At 41.8% G+C, this 24948-nt stretch overlaps 2 protein-coding genes across 2 annotated transcripts in view; one reads left to right on the forward strand and one right to left on the reverse strand.

The window, feature by feature from the left end:
* The window catches only part of LOC308172122 (sodium channel protein type 2 subunit alpha-like), a gene marked incomplete at both ends in the record, with an annotated part of 32845 nt that extends 24731 nt beyond the window's left edge, over positions 1-8114 (forward strand). Inside the window, 10 exons of the mRNA XM_080547032.1 lie at positions 2063-2180; positions 2443-2597; positions 3449-3622; positions 4337-4459; positions 4569-4841; positions 5425-5478; positions 5598-5739; positions 5932-6032; positions 6295-6565; positions 6877-8114. Coding sequence (XP_080403158.1) covers positions 2063-2180; positions 2443-2597; positions 3449-3622; positions 4337-4459; positions 4569-4841; positions 5425-5478; positions 5598-5739; positions 5932-6032; positions 6295-6565; positions 6877-8114 — 2649 coding nt within the window. The remainder of the gene's footprint in view (positions 1-2062; positions 2181-2442; positions 2598-3448; positions 3623-4336; positions 4460-4568; positions 4842-5424; positions 5479-5597; positions 5740-5931; positions 6033-6294; positions 6566-6876) is intronic.
* Positions 8115-9644: 1530 nt separating this feature from the next.
* LOC308171900 (uncharacterized protein) lies at positions 9645-24948 on the reverse strand. The gene is made up of 8 exons (XM_080546814.1): positions 24892-24948; positions 24340-24396; positions 23938-24009; positions 23102-23143; positions 22785-22946; positions 22441-22587; positions 22144-22302; positions 9645-9759 (listed from the first exon to the last, which is right to left on the reverse strand). Exons 3-8 carry the CDS (start codon positions 23999-24001, stop codon positions 9722-9724), a joined length of 612 nt encoding a protein of 203 aa, XP_080402940.1. The 5' UTR covers positions 24002-24009; positions 24340-24396; positions 24892-24948; the 3' UTR covers positions 9645-9721.

Consider the following 24948-nt stretch of genomic DNA (forward strand, 5'->3'; position numbering starts at 1 on the left):
TATTCTAGTGCAATGTCCTAAAAAAATATCCCTCAATGATTTGTCTTGTGAAACAAAGCCTCTGTGTAAATGTAATTGAAGACCTTTGGCACTAAAACAGGATTTGTTTTGCTACTGCATGTACTACACTACGACTCTCTCTCTCTCTCTCTCTCTCTCTCTCTCTCTCTCCCTCTCTCTCTCTCTCTCTCTTGCAAAGCCAATCAGTGGCTTGCTGCCCACACGCTTAGCTCTGATTGCTTGAGTGTTTCAATTCCTCTGCATCCTGTAAAGTAAGCCGGAATTACCTCAGAGGGACTTCATTAGTGCAATTTGTATCATCCTAACACGGTCCCTACCTCCCCGCAGCGGTCTGGCTTCCTCCTCTTGTCCTCTTTCCCTGGCTTGCCCCGCTCAACACCAGAATTAGGCACTAGGGGTTAATGGAAATTAGAAAAAAATAACTGCTTTCTCTAGCCATATCCATCAGCTTAACAGGAATCAGCCGCTGTACTCTGCTGTAGAATAAATACATAAATAAAAGAGATATGCTTCACGTGAAGGGCTTTAAACACACCAAAATGACAATCAGCTTGAATCAGATCAACATTTATTTATGATTTATTACTAACCTATTGTCTTTGATTGATGAATTGATTGATGAATTTCTCACATGGTTACTTCCATTTTCTTTTCATTTTGAGCTCATCTTTTGGCCAAAATCCCTTTTCATTTAACTCAGATAGCATTATGGCAGGACAAACTGTAATACAGTAGGTTTAGCAGATCAACCAGATGAGATCATATATTTACCCCTTCAACTCCAGCTATTTTTACATGGACATGCCCAAATGCTAATAATGGAAATGCATTACCATGGTATGAAATGAAAGGGAACACTTAATAGATTATCAGGAAAGGCTCAGAAGGTGTGTGTTTGTGTGTGTGTGTGTGTGTGTGTGTGTGTGTGTGTGTGTGTGTGTGTGTGTGTGTGTGTGTGTCTGTGTGTGTCTGTGTGCGTGCGTGCTGTTAGGGAGTGCGTGCATGTGTGCGTGCGTGCCTGTGTATTTGCGTGCTTGCTTGCGTGCTTGCTTGCGTGCGTGCGTGCGTGCGTGCGTGTGTGGGTGTGTGTGTGTGTGTAGAGCTGTGGGATGATGTTAGTGCAGTAGGTAAAATGATCATCTGTGATCCTGCTATTATGTAACTAATGCTTACTCCTCTAAATGGCAGATTCTCTCTGTTCATCCTTGAGCAGGAAGAACGATGATGATAGTAATCCTGTCTCCAGGTCACATACTGTTCTGATGGATTATGCGTTATGCCGTTTTATTGGATTGAAGCCGCACCTTTATCTCAATAATCCCAATCATGTTAAATATGCTTCCATTACGACATGGAAACTGCATGAAGACTTATATTCCGTAGCAACAGCACATGGAGTAGTGTGAAACTGTTACTGTGGGACTGGGATTACAGTTGAGCACTTGATACTGTACTATGTGTGCACTATACATATAAAGTTAAGTCACATCTTGATGATATTAGAAGTAGAAGAATAGACTTTATTGTCGTTGTACAGTTGCCTATACAATGAAATTGTAGTGGTTCTTCTGAAGGTGCAAAAACAGAAAACATAATTCACATATTCACAAACATATACACATATAACATATCACAAATATTACACACTAGACAATTAAAAAGCGAAAATGCTATAAAACATGCTAAGAGACAATGAGGTCCGTGTTGTCAAGTGCAAATAAAGACAACAATCTTAAGAAAATAAAAACAACTATAAATCAAGCTAAAAGACATGACGTCAGTGGCGTTATAATACTATAATAATACTGTAAAGATATATACATAAATAAATAAATAAATATTAGGTCAGTATAGGCCTGGATGCATGGGTCGTTGCATTAGTGCAATTAGCGTTTTGTGAAAATACAATCAGAGGAATGTTATACGATTTTGACAACCTGAGTTTTGTTGTTTAACGGCCATTGGGATATGATGACATACAGTACTCTGTCTGAGGAGAAAATGGGAGCGGTGGTGTGACTTCCTTATTTCTGGCTTTTAGGAAAAGGTCAGCCTATCAGAGGGCAGCACGGTGGACATGAGGAAGCCTGGGGAAGAGGAGGATGAATTCTCTGAGATGACTGAAAATATATTGGAGCCAGATGAATGCTTCCCTGAATGTATGGAATCTTCTGTACTGTACTGTACTGTACTGTACTGTGTGCCAGTTGATAATGATGATCATTATAGAGGCTATATCTACTGTGTTTTTCACTGTTACCTTGCAGTAATCACTCGTATAGCACTCTCCTAATAGAATACAGTAACGGTTTTTATTTGTAGTGCAACAGTTTTAATTTGAACCATTTTCCAGACTGATGTTTTTGTGCTGTTATAGGATGTAATCATGTGTAATCATAATCATTTTTCCCCTTCTCTCAGTCTGTGTGAAGCACTGTAAATGCTGTATGATCGACACGACGCAGGGCATGGGCCAGGCCTGGTGGAGGCTGAGGAAGACCTGCTACCAGATAGTGGAACACAGCTGGTTTGAGACCTTAATCATCTTCATGATCCTGCTGAGCAGCGGGGCTCTGGTAAGGCTCAGTGAATAATAATAATAATAATAATAATAATAATAATAATAATAATAATAATAATAATAATAATGAATAATAATAATAATAATGCATTTTATTTGTATTGCACTTTTCATTCAAAAGAATAATCTCTGAGTGCTACAGAGTGCTACAGAGAGAAAAACAACAACCATAAAAAACATAATGAGTTAAAAACAAAACAACCTAAAAACATAATAAGTTAAAAACAAAGTCGCCTTTATCCAAAGCGACTTACAACAGGTATTTGTCTAAAGTAAGTGAATCATCTATACATCAGCCATCATAACAACAAATCTATGCTAGGACCAGGTCAGAATGCTAGAGGAAGGAAAGATTCCTTCCTTTTCTTAAAAAAATAAAATGTAACAGTAGAGGAACTGCACAGAGGGATAATCACGGTCACATTAACTAAGACAGACAATGGTTCAGCTGAACTCCACAGCACCCAATCCTTGGATACGGAGACACTAGAGGGTTCAGCTGTGGGATACGACCCTAGTCTCATACTACCCTAGTCTCATTAAGTCTGTGGGATACTACCTAGTCTCATTAAGTCAGACTCTCCATAAATAACCACCTGAGAAATGATGGCATCGAAAACATCTTCAGCTAACTAGTTTTGTTTTGTGCAATGCGTGCAGGTCCAAACAATCCAAATGTTCAGACTTTTATTCTGAAAAAGGTAACAGGTGCCATCACAAATATATGATTATATTAACTTTATAGACGTCCGATATGTTGTACATTTCTTTATTAGGATAAATCCCTTGAGATGCATCATCTCGTTTTCGAGAGGGTCCTAAATATGTGATCATTTGTTGTTGCAGGCATTTGAGGACATTTACATAGAGAAGAGAAAGGCAGTGAAGGTCGTGTTGGAGTATGCAGACAAGATTTTCTCCTATATCTTCGTCCTGGAGATGTTCCTCAAGTGGATAGCATACGGCTTCAAGAAGTACTTCACCAACTACTGGTGCTGGCTGGATTTCCTCATTGTAGATGTATGTGTGAATCTTTATCATACTGTTTGTTATTGAATGTAATTCCAATTGAAAAGACCCTTGAAAAAACCAAGTTCCCTTCAACTCAAACGTGCGCTCCTGAATTCCAGGTTGTGTTGGGTGGAATAGTTGGATCAGATTTAAAAAAGCAATGATAACATACTTACTGATGGTTACCAGTTAGATAGATTTGTTTGTCCATGTTCATGCTACATGGAGTCATAACCCATCACGGTGTGTACACTGCGTCTGCGTAGAGCAACTGAGGCCTTTGTGGTGAAAGGAGAAACAATATTTGAAGTTACTTTTAAATATGAATGTAGCTGCGAAAACTGAAGCAGGTGACTGACTGGGGGGGACTTGAGCTGAGAGGATGTTTGTTCTAATAGATCTGTGTTCAGTAGAGTCTGGGACGTTTTGGATGCTCTATTCAAACAGGAACAGTATGTTTCCGCTGTATGCAATATACTGTATACAGTTTGTATATTCAGGAGTCACCTAGAGAGCCATTGGGCTGCATCTCCATGCCCTTACTTTGCTTCCTCTGATTTCGCCCGCTGTTACACAGATCGCCACAGACACCTCTATCGCCTCCTTCTTTCTCCAAAGGTATTTAAGGGTGAATTGCAGTTCACCTTGTATTGTGGGATGATAGAGTTGGCATTGTGAGTGTAGGAAATGAGATTTTATGATTTTATTTCTGTGCCCTCATAGGTCTCCTTGATAAGCCTAGTAGCAAACTCACTGGGGTACTCCGACTTCGCTGCCATCAAATCCCTAAGGACCCTCCGGGCCTTGAGACCTCTAAGAGCCCTGTCCAGATTTGAGGGCATGCGGGTGAGACAAGCTTTTTGTGTCTCAATGTCTCAATACACTGGACTGTTTTGATGTACAGTACAGGTATCTACAGTATTCTAAGTTTAATATAAGTGTTCTTGGTTGCTAGGTGGTTGTGAACGCGCTCATCGGAGCGATCCCCTCCATCATGAACGTACTGCTCGTGTGTCTGATCTTCTGGCTCATCTTCAGCATCATGGGGGTCAACCTTTTTGCTGGCAAATTTGGAAAGTGTGTGAACCGAACAGGATTCATACACAACGCCTCCCTGATCAACAACAAGTCTGAGTGCCTAGCCATGAATGACCCACAGTTCTACTGGACCAAGGTGAAGGTCAACTTCGACAACGTGGGACTTGGCTACCTATCACTGTTGCAAGTCGTGAGTTTCATCTTTTTAATTTTTTGTTCTTTTTTTTTTTTACTCTTTTTACCGTCTTATGTTTCCATTTCTATATGTGCCAAATGTAAACCTCCATCTTGATAGCACCACTTAGCAGAGCTGTTCTAGTAAGCGAATGCCTGTCCATCACAAGATGCCTGTTGAAGGATACCACTCACAATTATTTGGTGTGGTACCCTAGCAACAAGGTCTTCTTCCCCGTTCACTTTGTACTTCTTACAACCTTACTCATTACAAACCTTGTATGTAGATTGTAGATTTGCATCTGAAATACTAAATAAAAACCTGTAATTGTAGGCAACCAAGGCAAAAGACCAATTGTTGTAACTCATGCCAACAGACCCCCACATTTAAGATCTTGTTCACTGTTCCTTTTCAGGATTTCAACCAAATCAGGCACAGTTGGAAATAAGATGTGATTTAAGACAATCAACCATGTATTGGTTATCAGGATTTGCATTAGGTTTGGCAGAGTTCATCAATAAGTGTAGTTAGAATGTTTATGATTAGAAATTCCCTGCACATATTGTATCAATAATGATTATGCATTTGACTTACTTAGGCCACATTTAAAGGATGGATGGAAATTATGCATGCAGCTGTTGATTCACGTGGTGTAAGTATTCCACACAATTTCATTGAGTACTTTACATCTCTTTGAATAAATACACTGAATACACATGTTTTTTTCTTGTTGATGTAAATTGTTCTCATCTAACATGTATTTCTTTACAGGTGGAAGAACAACCCATTTGGGAGATCAATCTCTACATGTACCTTTACTTTGTCATCTTCATCATCTTCGGCTCTTTCTTCACCTTGAATCTCTTCATTGGTGTCATCATTGACAATTTCAACCAGCAAAAAAGAAAGATAAGTATATGTGACAGGGTCTGGTGAAAAAGTCCTCAAGTAGGGCAAAGAGCTGCCGAGGTCTTTACTATTACTTCTTAGAGTACATACATTACTCTCAGAATATAAGAAGAATTTCATAGTGTACACTATTTTAGCTTTTCTATATACAAAATTAGCACTGAAATAATTTTGAATGCATTTGTGTTATACTTAGGTGGACAAGACATATTCATGACTGAAGAACAGAAAAAGTACTACAACGCTATGAAGAAGCTAGGATCTACAAAGCACCAAAAACCCATTCCCAGACCTATGGTGAATATAGCAAATTGTATTTGTTATCAAACATAAATGTGTATTATGATTTATAAACAGGTAATACACAGTCAATAAAGTACTACCCTAACCCTAACCCTAACTCTTTTATATACCCTTTATAAAGGCAACATTGATGTAAATGTATGTCAGTCATGTGTTGGCACTAATATCCCCGATGAAAAGGGAAATGATTGGGTCTCCATGTTTGAAAACCCTCGGTCTTGGTAATAAGTTGATTCGTGGTATTTCTCCACTCTAGAATGTTCTGCAAGGCTTCTTATTCGATCTGGTGTCCAAGCAAGCCTTCGACATCATGATCATGATGCTCATCATTGTCAACATGGTGACCATGATGGTGGAGACGGATCAGCAGTCGGCGCGCACAGAGTCCATCCTCAACAAGATCAACCTGGTCTTCATAGTCATCTTCACCACTGAATGCCTCATGAAAATAGTTGCCCTCCGCTGCTATTTCTTCACGGTTGGCTGGAACATCTTTGACTTTGTGGTGATCATCCTCTCCATCGTGGGTAGGTGGACAACCCTCAAAATAACCTAGTGATGTCTCAAACAAACAACAACTGTAAATTACCATGCAACAATATTTCTGTCAAAGTGTTTCTGATTCAAAGACTATGTCTGAGGATGATTATTTTGGTTGTAATTCACAAAATGGCTGTATTGATCTGTATTGATAAATCTATACAAATTAGCAATAGATATACTACTATTATGTAGGCATATTATGTACGTATGTAAAGCTATTTCACTTTTCAAATAGCTGTTCTCAGGTGTAAATACTCAATTGCCTCTGTCTAATTTTGGATATCTCTGCTTGCAGGTATCGTTCTTGCCGACATCATTGAGAAATACTTTGTGTCCCCGACTCTGTTTCGAGTCATCAGACTAGCGAGGATAGGACGTGTACTTCGACTTATACGTGGAGCCAAAGGAATAAGGACTTTACTATTTGCCTTAATGATGTCAATGCCAGCGTTGTTCAACATTGGCCTCCTGCTTTTCCTAGTCATGTTCATCTATGCAATCTTCGGGATGGCTAACTTTGCCTACGTGAAGAAACAAGATGGGATTGATGACATGTTCAACTTTGAAACATTTGGGAATAGTATGATCTGCCTGTTCCAGATCAGTACCTCGGCCGGCTGGGACAACCTGCTCGAACCTATAATGGCCAACTCCGCAGAGGAGTGTGAACCCAACTATGTAAACACTGGCACCAATGCTAGGGGAAACTGTGGCAATCCCTCAGTGGCAATAGCTTTCTGCGTCAGCTATATAATCATATCCTTCCTCATTGTGGTAAACATGTACATCGCTATAATCCTGGAAAACTTCAGTGTGGCCACAGAGGAGAGCACAGAGCCACTGAGCGAGGATGACTTTGAGATGTTCTACGAGGTGTGGCAGAGGTTTGACACAGAGGCCACTCAGTTTATCGAGTTCTCCAAGCTCTCGCATTTTGCCGACTCTCTGTCCGAGCCGCTGCGCATCGCCAAGCCCAACAAAATCAAGCTGATCTCCATGGACCTTCCCATGGTCAGTGGGGACAAGATCCACTGCTTGGACATCCTGTTTGCCTTCACCAAGCACGTCCTGGGGGAGTCAGGAGAGATGGACTCGCTTAAGCAGCAGATGGAGGAGAAGTTCATGATTACCAACCCATCGAAGATCTCCCACGAGCCCATCACCACCACGCTGCGCCGCAAACAGGAAGCCGTGTCGGCCATCATCATCCAGAGGGTTTACAGGAGGCATCTGGTAAAGCGACAGATGAAACAGGCCTCCTACCTGTACAGGCAAATCAACCAGGAGCACGTGGTTGATGTAGAGAACGCTCCGGAAATGGTGGGTCTCATTGCCTCCATGATACAGGAGCACTATGGACCAGGGGAGGTTGTGGAGTTAACAGAGGGGGCTCTGTCCTCACCGCCATCTTATGACAGTGTGACAAAGGCTGCTAGTGACCTCTCTAAGATGGAAAGACCTGCCTTGAGAGACTCAGAGCTCTGGGAAACTGGCCCCTCATCATCTGAACAATATGAGGAAACATTTCTATAAGACATTGTTTTTAGGAAAAGTGTAGTTTGCTTATTTGTTTACAACATGTAACATAGCTCAACTCTTGGTCAAAATGTAAAATTTTATAGCAGGATATACCCAGGAATGTCATGGTAAAATGCTAAATATTACTTTTGAAATGTATTACTCAAATCCTTTTTGTCAACTGCAGAATCATGCATATATTAATGATAGAGACCCAGAGAGAGACCCAGACACCACCTTAAAGGGACACTTCACCGATTTTTGTCCACAAAATCGTTCTCCAGATCACTTTACAAATGTGTGGCCATGTGAACACAGTTTCCAAATGTGTTTTGTAGATTAAAATCTAGGTTTCGCTGATTTGAGGATTTTGCCCTGAGAGACATTTTGGGGGTAATCACATGGTTTTGAAAATTATAAGGGGCTTTAGGGAGGATCTGACACTTCCAGAATTAGCTACTGCCTTTGTTTGCATCCATAAACACCGAGCTAGCACATACATTACATCTATCACTGGTGTTTACTCTTGTGCATTTTAGCTTAGACACGCCTACTTCCTGATTGATAAAAGGCTATCTTCTCGCTTTTTTTCTCAAATTTGTTTTTATATTTCCTGGTTATTTAGACAACAGAAAACACTAATAACTTGTTGTTGAGTCATGGTGATAATCGGTGAAATCTTCCTTTTAATGTATTAATATTTTAAGACTATTTCGATGACACTACAAATATAATATTGCCAGCAATTAAATTGTGTATACTGTACTGATTCTTTTTAAATGAAAAGATTTTCCTCGAAAACCTGTTTTCCGTATTACATTTATGTAGGTCATTTTATGGATCACTTTATCAAATGGTAATAAAAGATTTTTCCATAAATGTGAGTTTACCAGATGACATAAGTTACATGCACGTGTTACCCCTCTTGCCTTTTTTGAATGACAGTACAATTTACATTGACATTCATGATCAAAATCATATTCGTTTTTTTCTTGCATTTAAGATAAAACCAATGTACTATTTTAACAGATAATATTGTCTATGCCAAAGTGATGCAATCAAATGCAAGACAAATCAAATGCATTACAAATCAGATGCATGACAAATTAACAATGCAAAAGTTTAACATTGAGTTGAGTTGAGAATACACCAAATAAAAAAGAGATCCTATATCAGTCTTCCTCGGGTGTAAATCATTCGATTTTGTCATGAAAAATCAGTTGCTATGACCTCATTACTAGACAGGTGGGATAAAGCACTGTTAAATCTCTATTATGTCTGTATATGAAAGGCAGGACAGCTGTTCACAAACCTCCATATCTCTACTCGGCAACTGTCCTTGCAAGTTCATTGCCCTTCACTGTTTTGTGATTTGTGGATAATGCTGGTAAAATACATTTGAGAAATCTCTGTGAGGAGGTGGGGAAATCTTCAGGCTATAAAGGAGAGAAGCAGCATGAGGAAAATTATACAAAAGACCGGGATTGGCCATTTTTGTATCCATCCTTCAAGTGGAGTTAATAGTTGAACTCTCCAAAAATGTTTGAGGGTAGTAAAAAGGGAGCCAATTTGGATTTAGCCCCAAAGAGATTTCCTCTCTCTGGTATTCAAAGTCAGGGTGGTCAAATCCAACTCTGACCAGCTGGTATAGAGGGATAATCTGTGTGTAAAAAAAAATCACTTGTTTTAATTACACACACTCACTCTCTCACTCACTCAACCCACTCTCACACACATCTCTCTATCTCTCTCTCTCTTTCTCTCTCTCTCCCAGACACACACCCACACACTACAGCTCACACACACACGCACGCACGCACCATAGTTTTCATCAAGCCTCATTACAGACAGATGCTTTGATTTTAATTTAATTTGGGGTTTGTGCATGAAATACCAAAGAAAATTACTTGAATGGATGTGCCTTGGTAACTGATCTGACATTTAAGCATGTGGACATGTGGTAGGGATTAAAGCTTCATCCAAGAGAGAATTTTTTTAAAGATTAAAATGCACTATTTCTAATTACTAAAATGTAGCAGCACATGGTAAAACACTCAGATACAATGTCAATGTAATGCACAATTTACTTAAGAATAAATGCATACTACTGTACATTAACTAAATACAAATATAGTTGATAGATTATTTAGGCCAATATATTCAATGTGTCATAGTTTATGGAGCATTAATCATTATGAACAATTGAAGAACCCTCCCAAATTATGATTATGATATTTTACGCCAATGATTGTGCACTTGCATGTAGATGATTGTGCACTTGCATGTAGATGATTGTGCACTTGCATGTAGATGATTGTGCACTTGCATGTGTGGCAAACAAATCTATCTCCTTTCATACCCCTGAGTATATGATCATTCCACAATTCAAACCACTCTAAACTGATTCCACCACTACCGTTACTCAAGACCCTATGCCCTCATGTATGAAAGTTGAGCAGTGCTCAACGCAATGGTTAAGTAACAGATTGCGGAGAATGCGGACTGTGCCATATTACTTTCATGTCCCCATCATCTCCCACAGCTGGGAGTATTGGAATCTCGGGAGAGTTTGTTTGCTCTCAGTTGCCGTGACAGCATCGTCCTACAGCATATGAAATTAAGTAACCTATCCTCTACCCCAGGGGTGGACAATTAATTTTCACAATGGGCCACATGAGAGTTTTTTTTGTGGAGGGCCGGACCAGTAGGCTGAACTTAATTCTGCTCAATATTACTTTTATTGCTTTTTAAAAAGCAGTACATTATATGGTTTTGACTAGCTGCTACTGGTAAGAATACATGTTACGATAAGGCTATGAAAATGTGGAGTAGGTCAAATATAGAAGAGCAAGAGGACTCATTTAAGAAGTAAATGCAGCTATAGTTTCGACCTTTTTGCGACATCAGTTTGTGCCTATTATTTATTAACATTACATACAACATTACAAGTCACAGTGTAGTATTTCTACCTTCTGAAATGATGGCTAGGACTGGTGATATCAAGCGAAAGATTCTTTATATACAAATCTGCTGACATACACTTGTGATCACTTTCTTTTTCAATAAAACGAGCTATTAGATATTCACTTTCAATTCAATGTACAATTCACATTTCTCAAAAACAACAAACTTATATGACGTCTTTCTACAAGACATTCTGGAACCTGCAGTTCTTCTTCTTCTTAGCTAATACAACAGAAATGTACTTCTGTTAATCAATCATGTAACATATTAATCAATCTATTTCAACTGTGAATCAATCATGTAACACATTAATCAATTTATTTTAACTGTGAATCAATCATGTAACACATTAATCAATCTATTTTAACTGTGAATCAATCATGTAACATATTAATCAATCTATTTTAACTGTCTAACTAACTATAAAGTTACAACACACAGAGCTAAGCATCTGAGTAGAAAAAGCAACAAGTGCATTTGATATTTTTCAGTTCTTTTTTGTGTTCAGTGAGAAAAGTCCCGAAACTTTTTTTTTCAGACTTTTATTCTGAAACTTTTTTTCCCCTGACTTTTATTCTGAAACTTTATTTTCTGAAATGTTTTTTTCTGACTTTTATTCTGAAACTTTATTTTCTGAAATGTTTTTTTCTGACTTATTGTGAAATGTTTTTTTTCAGACTTTTATTCTGAAATGTTTTTTTTTCAGGCTTTTATTTCAGACTTTTATTCTGAAACTTTTTTACCAGTACGGTACGGTTCGGTACAGCACGCATTTGTATCCTACCCGTAGCTACCATATTTTCAGAAACGCTTCTCCATTATACACAACATACCTGGAGCGACCCGGGACAGTAGGAGGAGTTACGTGTGATAAGAGCACTTCACTTGGACACTACTTAATTTCCAATCATAGTGGAGGTATGATATATGGCAGATATATATATAGGCTATATACTACATACAGGTGGGAAAGGCTTTTTTAAAGGCATTTTTAACGAACTCCCAGCAGAGTCAAAACACGAAATTCTGTGATTACTACCTTTTCCAGTTGAACATAAACTAAACTATTTAAATGCTGCTATTGTTTGCGATTTTTTTTCAGAGGATGCAAAGTTATAATGTAGCGTAGGCTATGGAGATGTTGTAGTTGATCCCAAAGTCTGTTCAAACCCAGGCAGCGAGACCAGCAGGAAAACACAACTAGATTTTCTATAATTCTAACTGGACAGTACTTCGTTTCCAATCATAGTTAGCTAGATTACTTACTTAGCTTACCTTTACTTCTCAAATTTACATTTTGTGATATAAACGCAGTGCACACACACCGACAATGCATGTCTAGCATAGGCACAGCACATCACCATAAGTGTTTTTTTTGTTATGCTTGTTGTAAATAACACATAAAGATGGCGGCGCGCTCAGACGCGAGGCTTGGAGTGGCTTCCACGCTGGTGTTTTTTAGTGTTTTTAAGAATATTTGTATGTACATTTTTATTTTAGTACTTATAGGGAACGGTTGTGTAAATAGTACCTACAGCAGACTAGACTTACTAGAAGTTGGTGCGAAAAACGAGGGGACTGTAACGGCGGAATTCTTAGAACAACGAAGGATCCCTTTCGACATCGCGAGGTCGCCGGGTGAACAGTACTACGCTATCCCAACACTAAGGCGTAAGCGACGGAGGCGAGACCGTAAACAACGCCGAGGAGCAAGGGGAGGCCTGCTAGCAAGGCTGAGGAGAAGCCCAAACAAACCAGCTTTGCCAAGCATTTTCCTCTCTAACGCTGACGAACAAGATGGATGAACTGAGACTACAGGTGGCCAAAAACAACATTGTAGGGGATAGCTTACGATTATTCTGACCGAAACCTGGCTAAATTACAACATTGTGGACGCTACTGTTAGCTTGGAGGGGCGAACGCTGCACCGCGCTGACCGAACGATGCTTAGTGAGAAGACCCGCGGAGGCGGCCTCATTATATCTACGAAGGACAGCTGGTGCTTAAACACGAAAACTGTAAGTAGCCACTGCTCCCCAGACCTGGAATACTTGACTGTTAAATGCCGACCCACATACCTCCCTAGGGAGTTTAACGCGGTGCTAATAACATGTGTGTATATAGCACCTAGCGCAGACAGCAGAGTAGCATTGGCGCGACTATATGAAGTCATCAGTAGCCAACAAAGCACTGATCCACAGGCTATTCACATCATAGCGGGGGACTTCAATCATGTCGACCTGAAGGCAGTACTACCCAAGTTCTATCAGCATGTGAAATGTGCAACGAGAGGAGAAAAAACACTGGATAAGGTATACACCAACATCAAACGTGCTTACAAGGCTAGTCCGCTAGCTCATCTAGGCATGTCTGACCATGTGTCAATCCTCCTGATTCCTGCATACACTACAATGGGGAAAAGTGCTCCCATCACCACTAAGACTGTCAGAACCTGGCCAGAAGGGTCCGCTCCACTGCAGATCTGCCTAAATGACACCCTATGGCAGGAATATGAGCATGAGGACCTGGAACAGTACACGTCGTCGGTTCTGAACCACATAGTGAACTGCACCAACTCAGTCACCGTGGACAAACGGGTCCGGGTCTACCCCAACACGAAGCCATGGATGACTGGGAAGGTCCAAAAACTGATCAACGAGAGGGACAACGCCTTCTTCGCAGGGAAGAGCACACCGCTGTACAGCTCCACCAGGGCCAACCTAAAGCGCGGCATCAAAGCGGCCAAGGCAGAGCACAGAGAGAAGATTGAGGAATGCCTCCTGAGCAACGACTCCAGGCGGATGTGGCAGGGGGTTCAGCAGATGACAAACTTCAGAGCCAACAGGCTCACAGCCGCAGAGGACGACCCCCTGCTGGCGGGAAAGCTGAACACCTTCTACGCCCGGTTCGACGAGGGGCGAACGGAGGTAACCGCAACACAAACACCACTCTCTCCAGCTCTCAGCAGCCTCACCCTCACAGAGCATGAGGTGAGACGCGTACTGAAGGCGGTGGACCCCAGGAAAGCCTCGGGGCCGGATGGCGTCCTGGGACGGGTGCTGAGAGACTGCGCCGACCAGCTGGCCGGGGTTTTCACCAACATCTTTAACCAGTCCCTGTCCCAGGCCACCGTCCCACCCTGCCTGAAAACCTCAACTATCATCCCAGTCCCGAAGAAAAGCACGGTGAGCTGCCTAAACGACTACCGCCCGGTGGCACTCACACCAATCATCATGAAGTGCTTCGAGAAACTAGTCCGGGCCCACATACTCACACGCCTCCCGCCCAACCTGGATCCATACCAGTTCGCCTACAGAGCCCACAGGTCCACAGAGGACGCCATAGCGACGACTCTCCACGCCACTCTATCCCACCTGGAGAGGGGAAACAGCTACGCGAGACTGCTCTTCGTGGACTTCAGCTCCGCCTTCAACACCATCCTTCCAGACAGGCTAGTGACCAAACTACTAGACCTGGGTCTATCACACTCTATATGTGCGTGGATCAAGGACTTCCTGACCGACCGCCCCCAGAGGGTGCGGGTGGGCCCCCACACCTCCACAGCCCTCAGCCTCAGCACTGGGTCCCCCCAGGGCTGCGTGCTAAGCCCCATCCTTTACAACCTCTACACCCACGACTTCACCCCCGTCCACCCCAGCAACTACATCGTAAAGTTTGCAGACGACACCACCGTGGTGGGATGTATCTCGGGGGGGGACGAGGCGGCGTACAGGGATGAGGTAGAGCAACTGAGCAAGCTGTGCAAGGTTAACAACCTGCTGCTAAACAAGTCAAGACCCAGGAATTCATCGTAGACTTCAGGAGGAAAAAGTCCGAGATCCAGCCCCTGCTCATCGACGGAGAGAGCGTGGAGAGATTCTCAACCCTCCGATTCCTGGGACATCACATGCGGGATGACCTGGCCTGGAAGGATAACACAAAAGGCACCATCAAGAGGGCACAACAGCGGCTATACACCCTGAGATGCCTCAGGAAAGAACACAACAAGCAGGAGATACTGGTGGCCTTCTACCGCGGCGCAGTGGAGAGCATCCTCACCTACGGCATCTGCAACTGGTTCTACAGCTGCACAACAGCGGAGAGAAACGCGCTACAGAGAGTCGTGAGAACAGCACAGAAGATCACCGGCGCCCCCCTCCCCTCTCTGGAAGAGCTGTACAACACACGCTGTCTCAGGAAGGCCTCCAAGATCTCCAGGGACCCGACCCACCCTGGGCACGTACACTTTATCAGGCTGCCCTCGAAAAGGAGGTACAGGACCCCGGCCGCTAAGACAAACAGACTGAAGAACTGCTTCTACCACAGGGCCGTCAAGGCCCTGAACACAGCAAAGGCCTAAGTTCTGGGCCCAGGACAGTCTGGACGGATTGTATGGCAGCTAGTGCTGAGGCACAAACATGTACATTTCAAGCCTGCAAACTGTGACACTTTAAATAACGTGAAAAAATACTTTTGTGCAATATGACAACCCTAGTTGACTATCTGTGAAGTATAGTACAGTGGATTGTGTACATAGCCTTTATTTATGTAAACCAGCTCCTTACCTTCTTGTGATTTTATTCTTTTTCTAAAAGTTTTTTTTTTTTTTCCTTTCCTAACACCAGGGGAGCCACCCCTCCTAAATTTCGTTGTTTGGTACCTGTACTGTAGCAATGACAATAAAGTCCATTCATTCATTCATTCATTCATTCATTCATTCATTCAATAAAAGTTCTATGATGCATTGAAATGACATTAAACTAAGATAATAAGATGGTTATCATAATTTTTCAAATCTTTATTAATAAGTTATTACAGAAACAGTAAGTGACATTTTCCGAGAGCGAAATCTGTTGTGGTATTTAAGAATGGCGGTTAAGGGTGAACTCTGAACATGGGATGACGATGTTGTGACGATTTCCATTGACCAATCAACGGTCTGTAGCGTCACACGTCACATACAGCCTGGCAAAAAGTACCTCTCGCTACCCCTCTGAAACGAGAACTAAAACGGCCCGGTTGGCAGTGGAGAAAGCAAAACAAACCGGGCTCACGCGGTTCGGCACGGTAGTGGAAAAGCGCCATAACATAGTCACACACTGTTATAGAAATGTCTTAAGTATCTAAATATAAAATCAAAAGGTAGCCTGCTTAATTTAATAGGAAAATGTATTTCATTTACTTTTGCAAAAGGAGAACAGTTTACAAGCATGTCAGACAAGCTTGACAGTGAAAGGTCCTCAGGTATGGAGGGTGTATCATGCCGTATTTAAATACAATACAAACATCGGAATGCAATACACGTGTAACACCAAATACAATGCAAAAATACGGAATGTTTGTGCCAAAATAAAAGCAATGTGTATTACATTTGAGCGCAGCGTATTCCATTCTAGCATGTGTATTGTATTTGGTCACGAGTGTATTCCATTCTGCATGTGTATTACATTTGAGCGCTGTAGGTATTATGGCACTCGCAAATACAATGCAAATTAGTATCCGCCCATATGCAAATTAGTATCCGCCCATAGGTTCTGCCCTTTCCGGCCATAGGATTCGCGATGCCAACGATGACGACAGTTTCTGTAATAGCTTATTAATAAAGATTCGAAAAATTATGCTGACCATCGTATTATCTTAGTTTAATGTCATTTCAATGAATCATATAACTTTTATTTACAACAAGCACAACACAAAAATCGCTATTATGCACCGTCTTTGTCCGCGAATAACACCGGCTGTGGAGGTGGTACAAACTTTGCTAACTTCACCATCTGTCTACGGTCATTTTGAGCCCTTAACCACCGCGCCGACACCCCGAGAAGTTATGCTTTTAACCGTAAACTCGGTGAACCGGGAGTTCACCCGGCCGCTGCTGCTCGCAGCACCGCTTGTCCAGTTGACAGCTGGGGCAGAGAATATTTCTACCCCGGAATTCCATTCAAATGCCCGCGTCAGTCAGCCTTTTCCGTAGAAATACATCGCTCCGTTATATATCTAACGTTACATGTTTTAAGGCTGATCTGTGCATGATAGTGCTGCATTATGTTGATCTATTTATATCGATCTATAAACGCGGAGATTGGAGCCCCAGACAGCGCTGCACTCGTATCTATCAGCCTGTCTGTATAATGATGTCGTTGAATGCCGATGCTGTGGTACTGTGCTGAATGAACCATTCGCTGACTGTCTTAATAAATCAAGTACAGAGATTCCAACCCGTGTTGAACATTCTATTTCCTTGTCAAATCGTGTATGCTGTCATTGCTGTGCACCATGAGATGACAACGCATTTAAGATCACAATCCTCAATAGATTGATTCCATCGTTTTACCGACAAGAAGATTCTACAATCTATCAGCCTTTCCGTAGAAATACATCGCTCCCTGTATAACGATATATATCTAACGTTACATGTTTTAATAGTAAGGGCATTTTACCAGATATTTGACCAATCTGCGAAGTAAATCGTTACCAAGAAATTTCTTCACCAATGTGTTTCTAAAGGTGTGTAATAACATGTCCTAAAAGGTTGAAATTCAACTCCTGTGGGAAACCTCATAAAAAACTGCTCAAAGTTGGGGTACCGATAACCGATTTTCGAAAATTCAATTGGACTTGAGTAACTTTTGAGGGGTCAAACTAGGCATTTTTCATGATTCTGAGTTGATTGCAAGCATTTATTTGTCACCAAGAGCACTTCCTGGTGCAACCCCCAAACCCCCCCCACCCCCATTGGTGGTTGGCATTCAAAGTGAGGAAGTTTGGAGGTAACAGGTAACATTAGACAACATTAGACAGCACCAGCAGAGAGGCACTATCATGGGCATGGACTCTTAGTCATAGGCCTCACTACATGTGGAACAATAGAACCAGGCTGCTTGAGCTACTCACACAGCCCAGCAGAGAGGCACTATCATGGGCATGGAAACAGAGTCATAGGCCTCACTACATGTGGAACAATAGAACCAGGCTGCTTCAGCTACTCACTCAGCCCAGCAGAGAGACACTCTGCTGGGCAGTAACTTACCTGTTATGGAGGCCTAAAAAAAGGGAGATGAAAGTGAAGCTGAATAGCTTCACTCTCACCTCCCATTGTGGAAGAGATGTACCAACATGAGATGTACCAAGGACTACCAGAGGTGTTCAGCTAGACACACAGCCCAGAGACAACACACCTTCCATGGGTGCTGTGACTAGGCCTGTGGCCCTATGCTGGAGGTCACATGAGCTCCAGGGCCTAACTGCTACTCTGTCAGTCCGATTAGGAGTGCTCTCACTGGGCCTAGCTGTCTACCATTCACCCCTCATCTGGAGCTCTGACCTCCAGGGCCTAACTGCTACTCTGTCAGTCCGATTAGGAGTGCTCTCACTGGGCCTAGCTGTCTACCAGTCACCCCTCTTCTGGAGCTCTGACCTCCAGGTACTATGTGATACACTGCCAGTCCGATTAGGAGAGCCCTCACTGGGCCTAGCTGTCTACCAGTCACCCCTCTTCTGGAGCTATGACCTCCATGATAGTGCCTCTCTGCTGGGCTGTGTGAGTAGCTCAAGCAGCCTGGTTCTATTGTTCCACATGTAGTGAGGCCTATGACTAAGAGTCCATGCCCATGATAGTGCCTCTCTGCTGGTGCTGTCTAATGTTGTCTAATGTTACCTGTTACCTCCAAACTTCCTCACTTTGAATGCCAACCACCAATGGGGGTGGGGGGGGTTTGGGGGTTGCACCAGGAAGTGCTCTTGGTGACAAATAAATGCTTGCAATCAACTCAGAATCATGAAAAATGCCTAGTTTGACCCCTCAAAAGTTACTCAAGTCCAATTGAATTTTCGAAAATCGGTTATCGGTACCCCAACTTTGAGCAGTTTTTTATGAGGTTTCCCACAGGAGTTGAATTTCAACCTTTTAGGACATGTTATTACACACCTTTAGAAACACATTGGTGAAGAAATTTCTTGGTAACGATTTACTTCGCAGATTGGTCAAATATCTGGTAAAATGCCCTTACTATTAAAACATGTAACGTTAGATATATATCGTTATACAGGGAGCGATGTATTTCTACGGAAAGGCTGATAGATTGTAGAATCTTCTTGTCGGTAAAACGATGGAATCAATCTATTGAGGATTGTGATCTTAAATGCGTTGTCATCTCATGGTGCACAGCAATGACAGCATACACGATTTGACAAGGAAATAGAATGTTCAACACGGGTTGGAATCTCTGTACTTGATTTATTAAGACAGTCAGCGAATGGTTCATTCAGCACAGTACCACAGCATCGGCATTCAACGACATCATTATACAGACAGGCTGATAGATACGAGTGCAGCGCTGTCTGGGGCTCCAATCTCCGCGTTTATAGATCGATATAAATAGATCAACATAATGCAGCACTATCATGCACAGATCAGCCTTAAAACATGTAACGTTAGATATATAACGGAGCGATGTATTTCTACGGAAAAGGCTGACTGACGCGGGCATTTGAATGGAATTCCGGGGTAGAAATATTCTCTGCCCCAGCTGTCAACTGGACAAGCGGTGCTGCGAGCAGCAGCGGCCGGGTGAACTCCCGGTTCATCGAGTTTACGGTTAAAAGCATAACTTCTCGGGGTGTCGGCGCGGTGGTTAAGGGCTCAAAATGACCGTAGACAGATGGTGAAGTTAGCAAAGTTTGTACCACCTCCACAGCCGGTGTTATTCGCGGACAAAGACGGTGCATAATAGCGATTTTTGTGTTGTGCTTGTTGTAAATAAAAGTTATATGATTCATTGAAATGACATTAAACTAAGATAATACGATGGTCAGCATAATTTTTCGAATCTTTATTAATAAGCTATTACAGAAACTGTCGTCATCGTTGGCATCGCGAATCCTATGGCCGGAAAGGGCAGAACCTATGGGCGGATACTAATTTGCATATGGGCGGATACTAATTTGCATTGTATTTGCGAGTGCCATAATACCTACAGCGCTCAAATGTAATACACATGCAGAATGGAATACACTCGTGACCAAATACAATACACATGCTAGAATGGAATACGCTGCGCTCAAATGTAATACACATTGCTTTTATTTTGGCACAAACATTCCGTATTTTTGCATTGTATTTGGTGTTACACGTGTATTCCATTCCGATGTGTGTATTGCATTCCGATGTTTGTATTGTATTTAAATACGGCATGATACACCCTCCATACTCAGGAAGGTCATGAACAGAGTTATATATTGGATATTTGTATACACAGGTTACAGTCACGCCCTCAAGTAAGGTACAGGCCAATCACAGGCATTTCCTGTATGAGGAGGGGGCTGGCTGTGATGCAAATTCAGAAAGAGGTTAGGGGGGAATCGACCCCCACTTTCTCCTGCAGACACAACGGTTAAAAAAGGGCACAAAAGTCACAAACTGGTTTGGTCTGGCTTTAGATAGTCTGGCCTGGGGAAACACAAAAGGCAGGAACTGCTTCAGATGGCTTAGTCCATCTAGGTGCAGGTCAAGAGAAGAGCGCAATCAGGTCTTTGTAATCATTTAAATATGTCTGTTGTCTAGCCAAAGTCAAGTTTCGAGTAGAGAAACTGGTTTTATTGTCTACTTAGCTGAGGTCGTCAAATGTGTTGATTTTGCCCAGACAGTCTGACTATTTGACTCTTGTGAATTCAGTCAGATAAATGAATATTCTTAAAATAAAATGTCTTATCAGGCATATTATTCCACCATAGCACGCACATACGTAAATTGAAAATAAAATTGTTGCCTTCAAAATAAAAGCAATGCAATTGTACTGGACGCATTGCCTACACTTATTTACATGTTATTTCTATTATTATGGATTTTTTTTTTTATTATTTATTACCTCACACAGGGCCGGCCAGGGACAGCCATAGGGCCGCATGCGGATTCTCCCACGGGACTGTGAGCTCTATGATGTAAACAGACTTCAGTGAAGGGGACCAGAGTACCAAGTCTGGTCTAAGGGTGGTGGCTGCAATCTCAGGTGGAAAGATTAGTTGCGGGCCAATATCGACTAGCATCTTCCAATCCCGGGCCATGGCTCGCTGTCCGGCTCGAAATATATATGGACCTAACTGTGTGTATATTATATATATATATATTACTATTTATTCTACTTTATCTTTGTAAATAAAATACATTTTAAAACGTTTTAGAAAACATTGGCAAAGATGATGAAACAAATGACTTCCAGACACAAGTTTCAACATTTTATTTACCTTGCAATAATAAGTTCCTCATCCGAGAACACAATATTATATATATATATTTTAAAGCATTAAGTGGTCGCGATGTCTATCCCATACACTCTATTTTATTTTTCACATCACACAGGGCAGCCAGGGACAGCCATAGGGCCGCACAATGCCCAGGTCTGGTTTAGACAATAGGCTATTCAGCATGGAGGAGTTTGTTAAAAAATGATATAGGATAATAATTTCATTGTAAGGAGGATGCGTAATGAGGGTATGAATGAGGGGTTTTAAAACTAAGTAGGATTGATTCATGTTTAGCACTTCAAGATATAGAAGAGAAAAAAAAGCCATATACAGTACAAATTTATCGGTTATAGAGATCATGCAGCAATCACATTTCAATTAGGAGACAGACAAAAGGGAAGGGGGGAGTGTATGGTGTTTTCATGCGAGTGCGTCAATGTTTGATACACCTAAATGGAAATGTCATCCAGGCCAGGAGTCTTTTCAAGGCTAAAAGGTTGTTAATGCCTGGAGAAGGTAATGTTGTAGGTAATGTAGCTGAATGTTTAATATGGAAAGAAGACATTGAACTATTCATCACTTACTGGAGTAGGCTGAGTTTGAATGGACCTCAGTGAAGCCACGCCCCCTTTGAAAACTCAGACAAACAAACAACGCTTCACTGACAGTGACTGACTAACCGACCGACGACCGTGACTGAATGACATTCGATGACTTACAATGGCGGGAGTTGGCAAATTTCTGATTTCTGATTTACCACAGCAAGTAATAGACATGTTTTTTTTTTAAGATTACAAGAATATTTAGTCTTGTTAAAGTTTAGCAGTAAAATTTGTACCATCAGCTTTTGTATGTAAAGGATCCTCTTGCTGGACTTCTTCTATCTTCTCTCCTTCCTGTTCTTGAGGCGCCCTGTTCCTTGTGCTGAGCCATCCCACACCTGCACCAACGGCCGCTCCAGCCCCGGTTACAGCCGCTGTCATTAGAGAGAGCCCTCCTAGAGACCACACACATCTGTCATTAGAGAGAGACCACACACATCTGTCTCTCTGCTCAGCTGCCACTTGCACACCTCCCGTACCTGTAGCCACTTACACACCTCCCGTACCTGTAGCCACTTGCACACCTCCCGTACCTGTAGCCGCTGTAGCCGCTGTAGCCGTTGTAGCCGCTGCAGCTCCTGAAAGTCCTACTCCTGCGGCCAAACTTGCCACCCCTCCACCAATCGCCGCTCCAATACTTCCCACCGCTGCTGTAGCTGCTCCTGAAAGCCCTAAAACACCTGGGTTGACCACACACATATGTTACTGTCCCACATACAAGATATGAACACATAACCAGAACCTTACATTGAAGAAAAAAAACAACAGCAAAACCAAACATCAATGGTATTAAGAAATAGGATCTAGTAAGATATAACATCACAAACACCACATTGTCTTTGTTTTATCATGAGATTGTAGCTTTCTTCGTATTTACCTGCTGACTGGAGAAGGGCGACAACACCTCCCGCCGCTACCCCACCTCCGCTAGCCACGGCCCCCGCAGACATCATGCTTGCTGCGTATGATCCAGCAGTAATCCCGGCAGCAGTGAACCCTGCCGCTCCCAAGGCAACGGGTGCCAACGCCACTGCCGCCACTGTGAACAAACACCCCTGTTATAGTAGGTTGACTATCAGGTAAATGAGTAATGCCTGAACAACCAAACAAAGTATTAATACTGCACCTCTGTAAAACAGTTTGAAGCTGGTAATTTATCATTTGAATTCATGCTGACTAAATCAATGATCTTACCTCCTCCCACTGTTGCTGCTACTGCTGCAATAGCACCACTGCCTAAATAGTAAAGAAGATATTGCTTTTATGATAACATATGGCAAGATACGAGTTGTCAGGCAACTCAATTTGTTATTCACCCAGTCCATCAGAGAAACCTAGTTTGTTAATTTCTAACTAGCTATTCACCATTTTAGATTCAAAAGGTTAAAAAGACGTACAAAATGTCTAGCCTGTAAGTCCTTCCTTCATACAGTATAGTCCTACAATACAGTATCATTACATTACATTACAAAGCCTCATAACTCCCTTTATAGATAATGCTTTTACTTCCAGGAAAAGATGATTATGCATTTTGACACAAAACCCTTCCTTGTGGATATTTCCTTGTCATGCTGAATACCACCTGACCACATGAAACCTATGATTGTCATGAAGTTTGAATGTCATGAAGCTTATCAAGTTTGGTGGACTTTAGCTTGGTAGTTGCTGTTGATGTTGATGAATGAATGAATGAATGGACTTTATTGTCATTGCTACAGTACAGGTACCAAACAACGAAATTTAGGAGGGGTAGCTCCCCCTGGTGTTAGGAAAGGGAAGCAAAAAAAAACTTTTAGAAAAAGAATAAAAACACAAGAAGGTAAGGAGCTGGTTTACATAAACAAAGGCTATGTACACAATCCACTGTATTATACTGCACAGATAGTCAACTAGGGTTGTCATATTGCACAATGTTGCATTGTGTGCTGATTCTTATCACCATTGGATAACCCATGGCCTTACAATATAACATTACAAATACCACAAGTGTCTTGATTGCATCATGCCTTTGAATTGTTCTTCTTATTTACCTACTGTGACACCCACCGCAGGTGCTGCAGCAACTCCAGCAGTAGCCAATCCAGCTGCTGCCATTGTCCCAACTGTAAAGGCCCAGCAGAAACAATTGAGCAAGCAACCGTAAACATACCCAGCTCTCTGTTACACTAGGGTTGACAATGGCATCACTATCATGTGATTGACTTAGGCCTAAATGAGAGTAGTAATACATCAGTAATACATCTGTGAATAGTGTACATCTGTGAACATAATTTGAAAGGCAAAAGAAAGGGCTTAACCAATAATGCTCAGAGCTCAGAGATTGCATTTCTTCTACTGGCAATTACTGTTGGTTGACATTATGGAAATGATGATGGATAATTTAAAATAGACTTTGACCACAAAGATAATAGACAAATCAAGTTAAGACATACCTGCTGCCGCAGCTCCTCCCACTGTTGCTCCTAATGCTGTAAATAAAGTCCTTCTGCCTACCAGAGAAGAAAATATTGCTCTTTTACGATAACCTACTATTTGACAAAGCTAGTGTATGTGTTGGCCAGCAAGTCAACTTGTAATTCACCCAGTCCATCACGGTAACCTACCGTGGTTTGTTGATTGTATACTAGCTACTCAACATTTTGGATAGGAAAGGTTAAAAGGACATTTTACTGAAAAAACATTCTCTAGCCCGTCAGTCCACCCTTCATATAGTCCCAAAGATATTGCACCTAAGAGCCTCATTGCTATCATTATAGAAAGCCTACATTAACTTCCTGGAAAATATACATGATGATGCATTTTGACACGAACATTTTCTGTCAAGATGGATACACATGTTGTTGTGACTGGATTCAACACATTATGTTCTGTTATTAAAACAATGTTAATTGATGTATTTGAATTCCAAACGTGTGGACGACTATTTTTTCAACAACAACAAAATCAGAAAGGAAATAGTTTCAGAGAAGTTCTGTTTCACTCACTGTTCTGTTCCTGGGGCGGGGCTTGAGGGTCCTGAGGCTCCTGAGGCTCATGATTGA

The sequence above is a fragment of the Nansenia antarctica genome (genome assembly GCF_963989245.1).
Source record: "Nansenia antarctica genome assembly, chromosome: 16".
Classification (NCBI taxonomy): Eukaryota; Metazoa; Chordata; class Actinopteri; order Argentiniformes; family Microstomatidae; genus Nansenia; species Nansenia antarctica.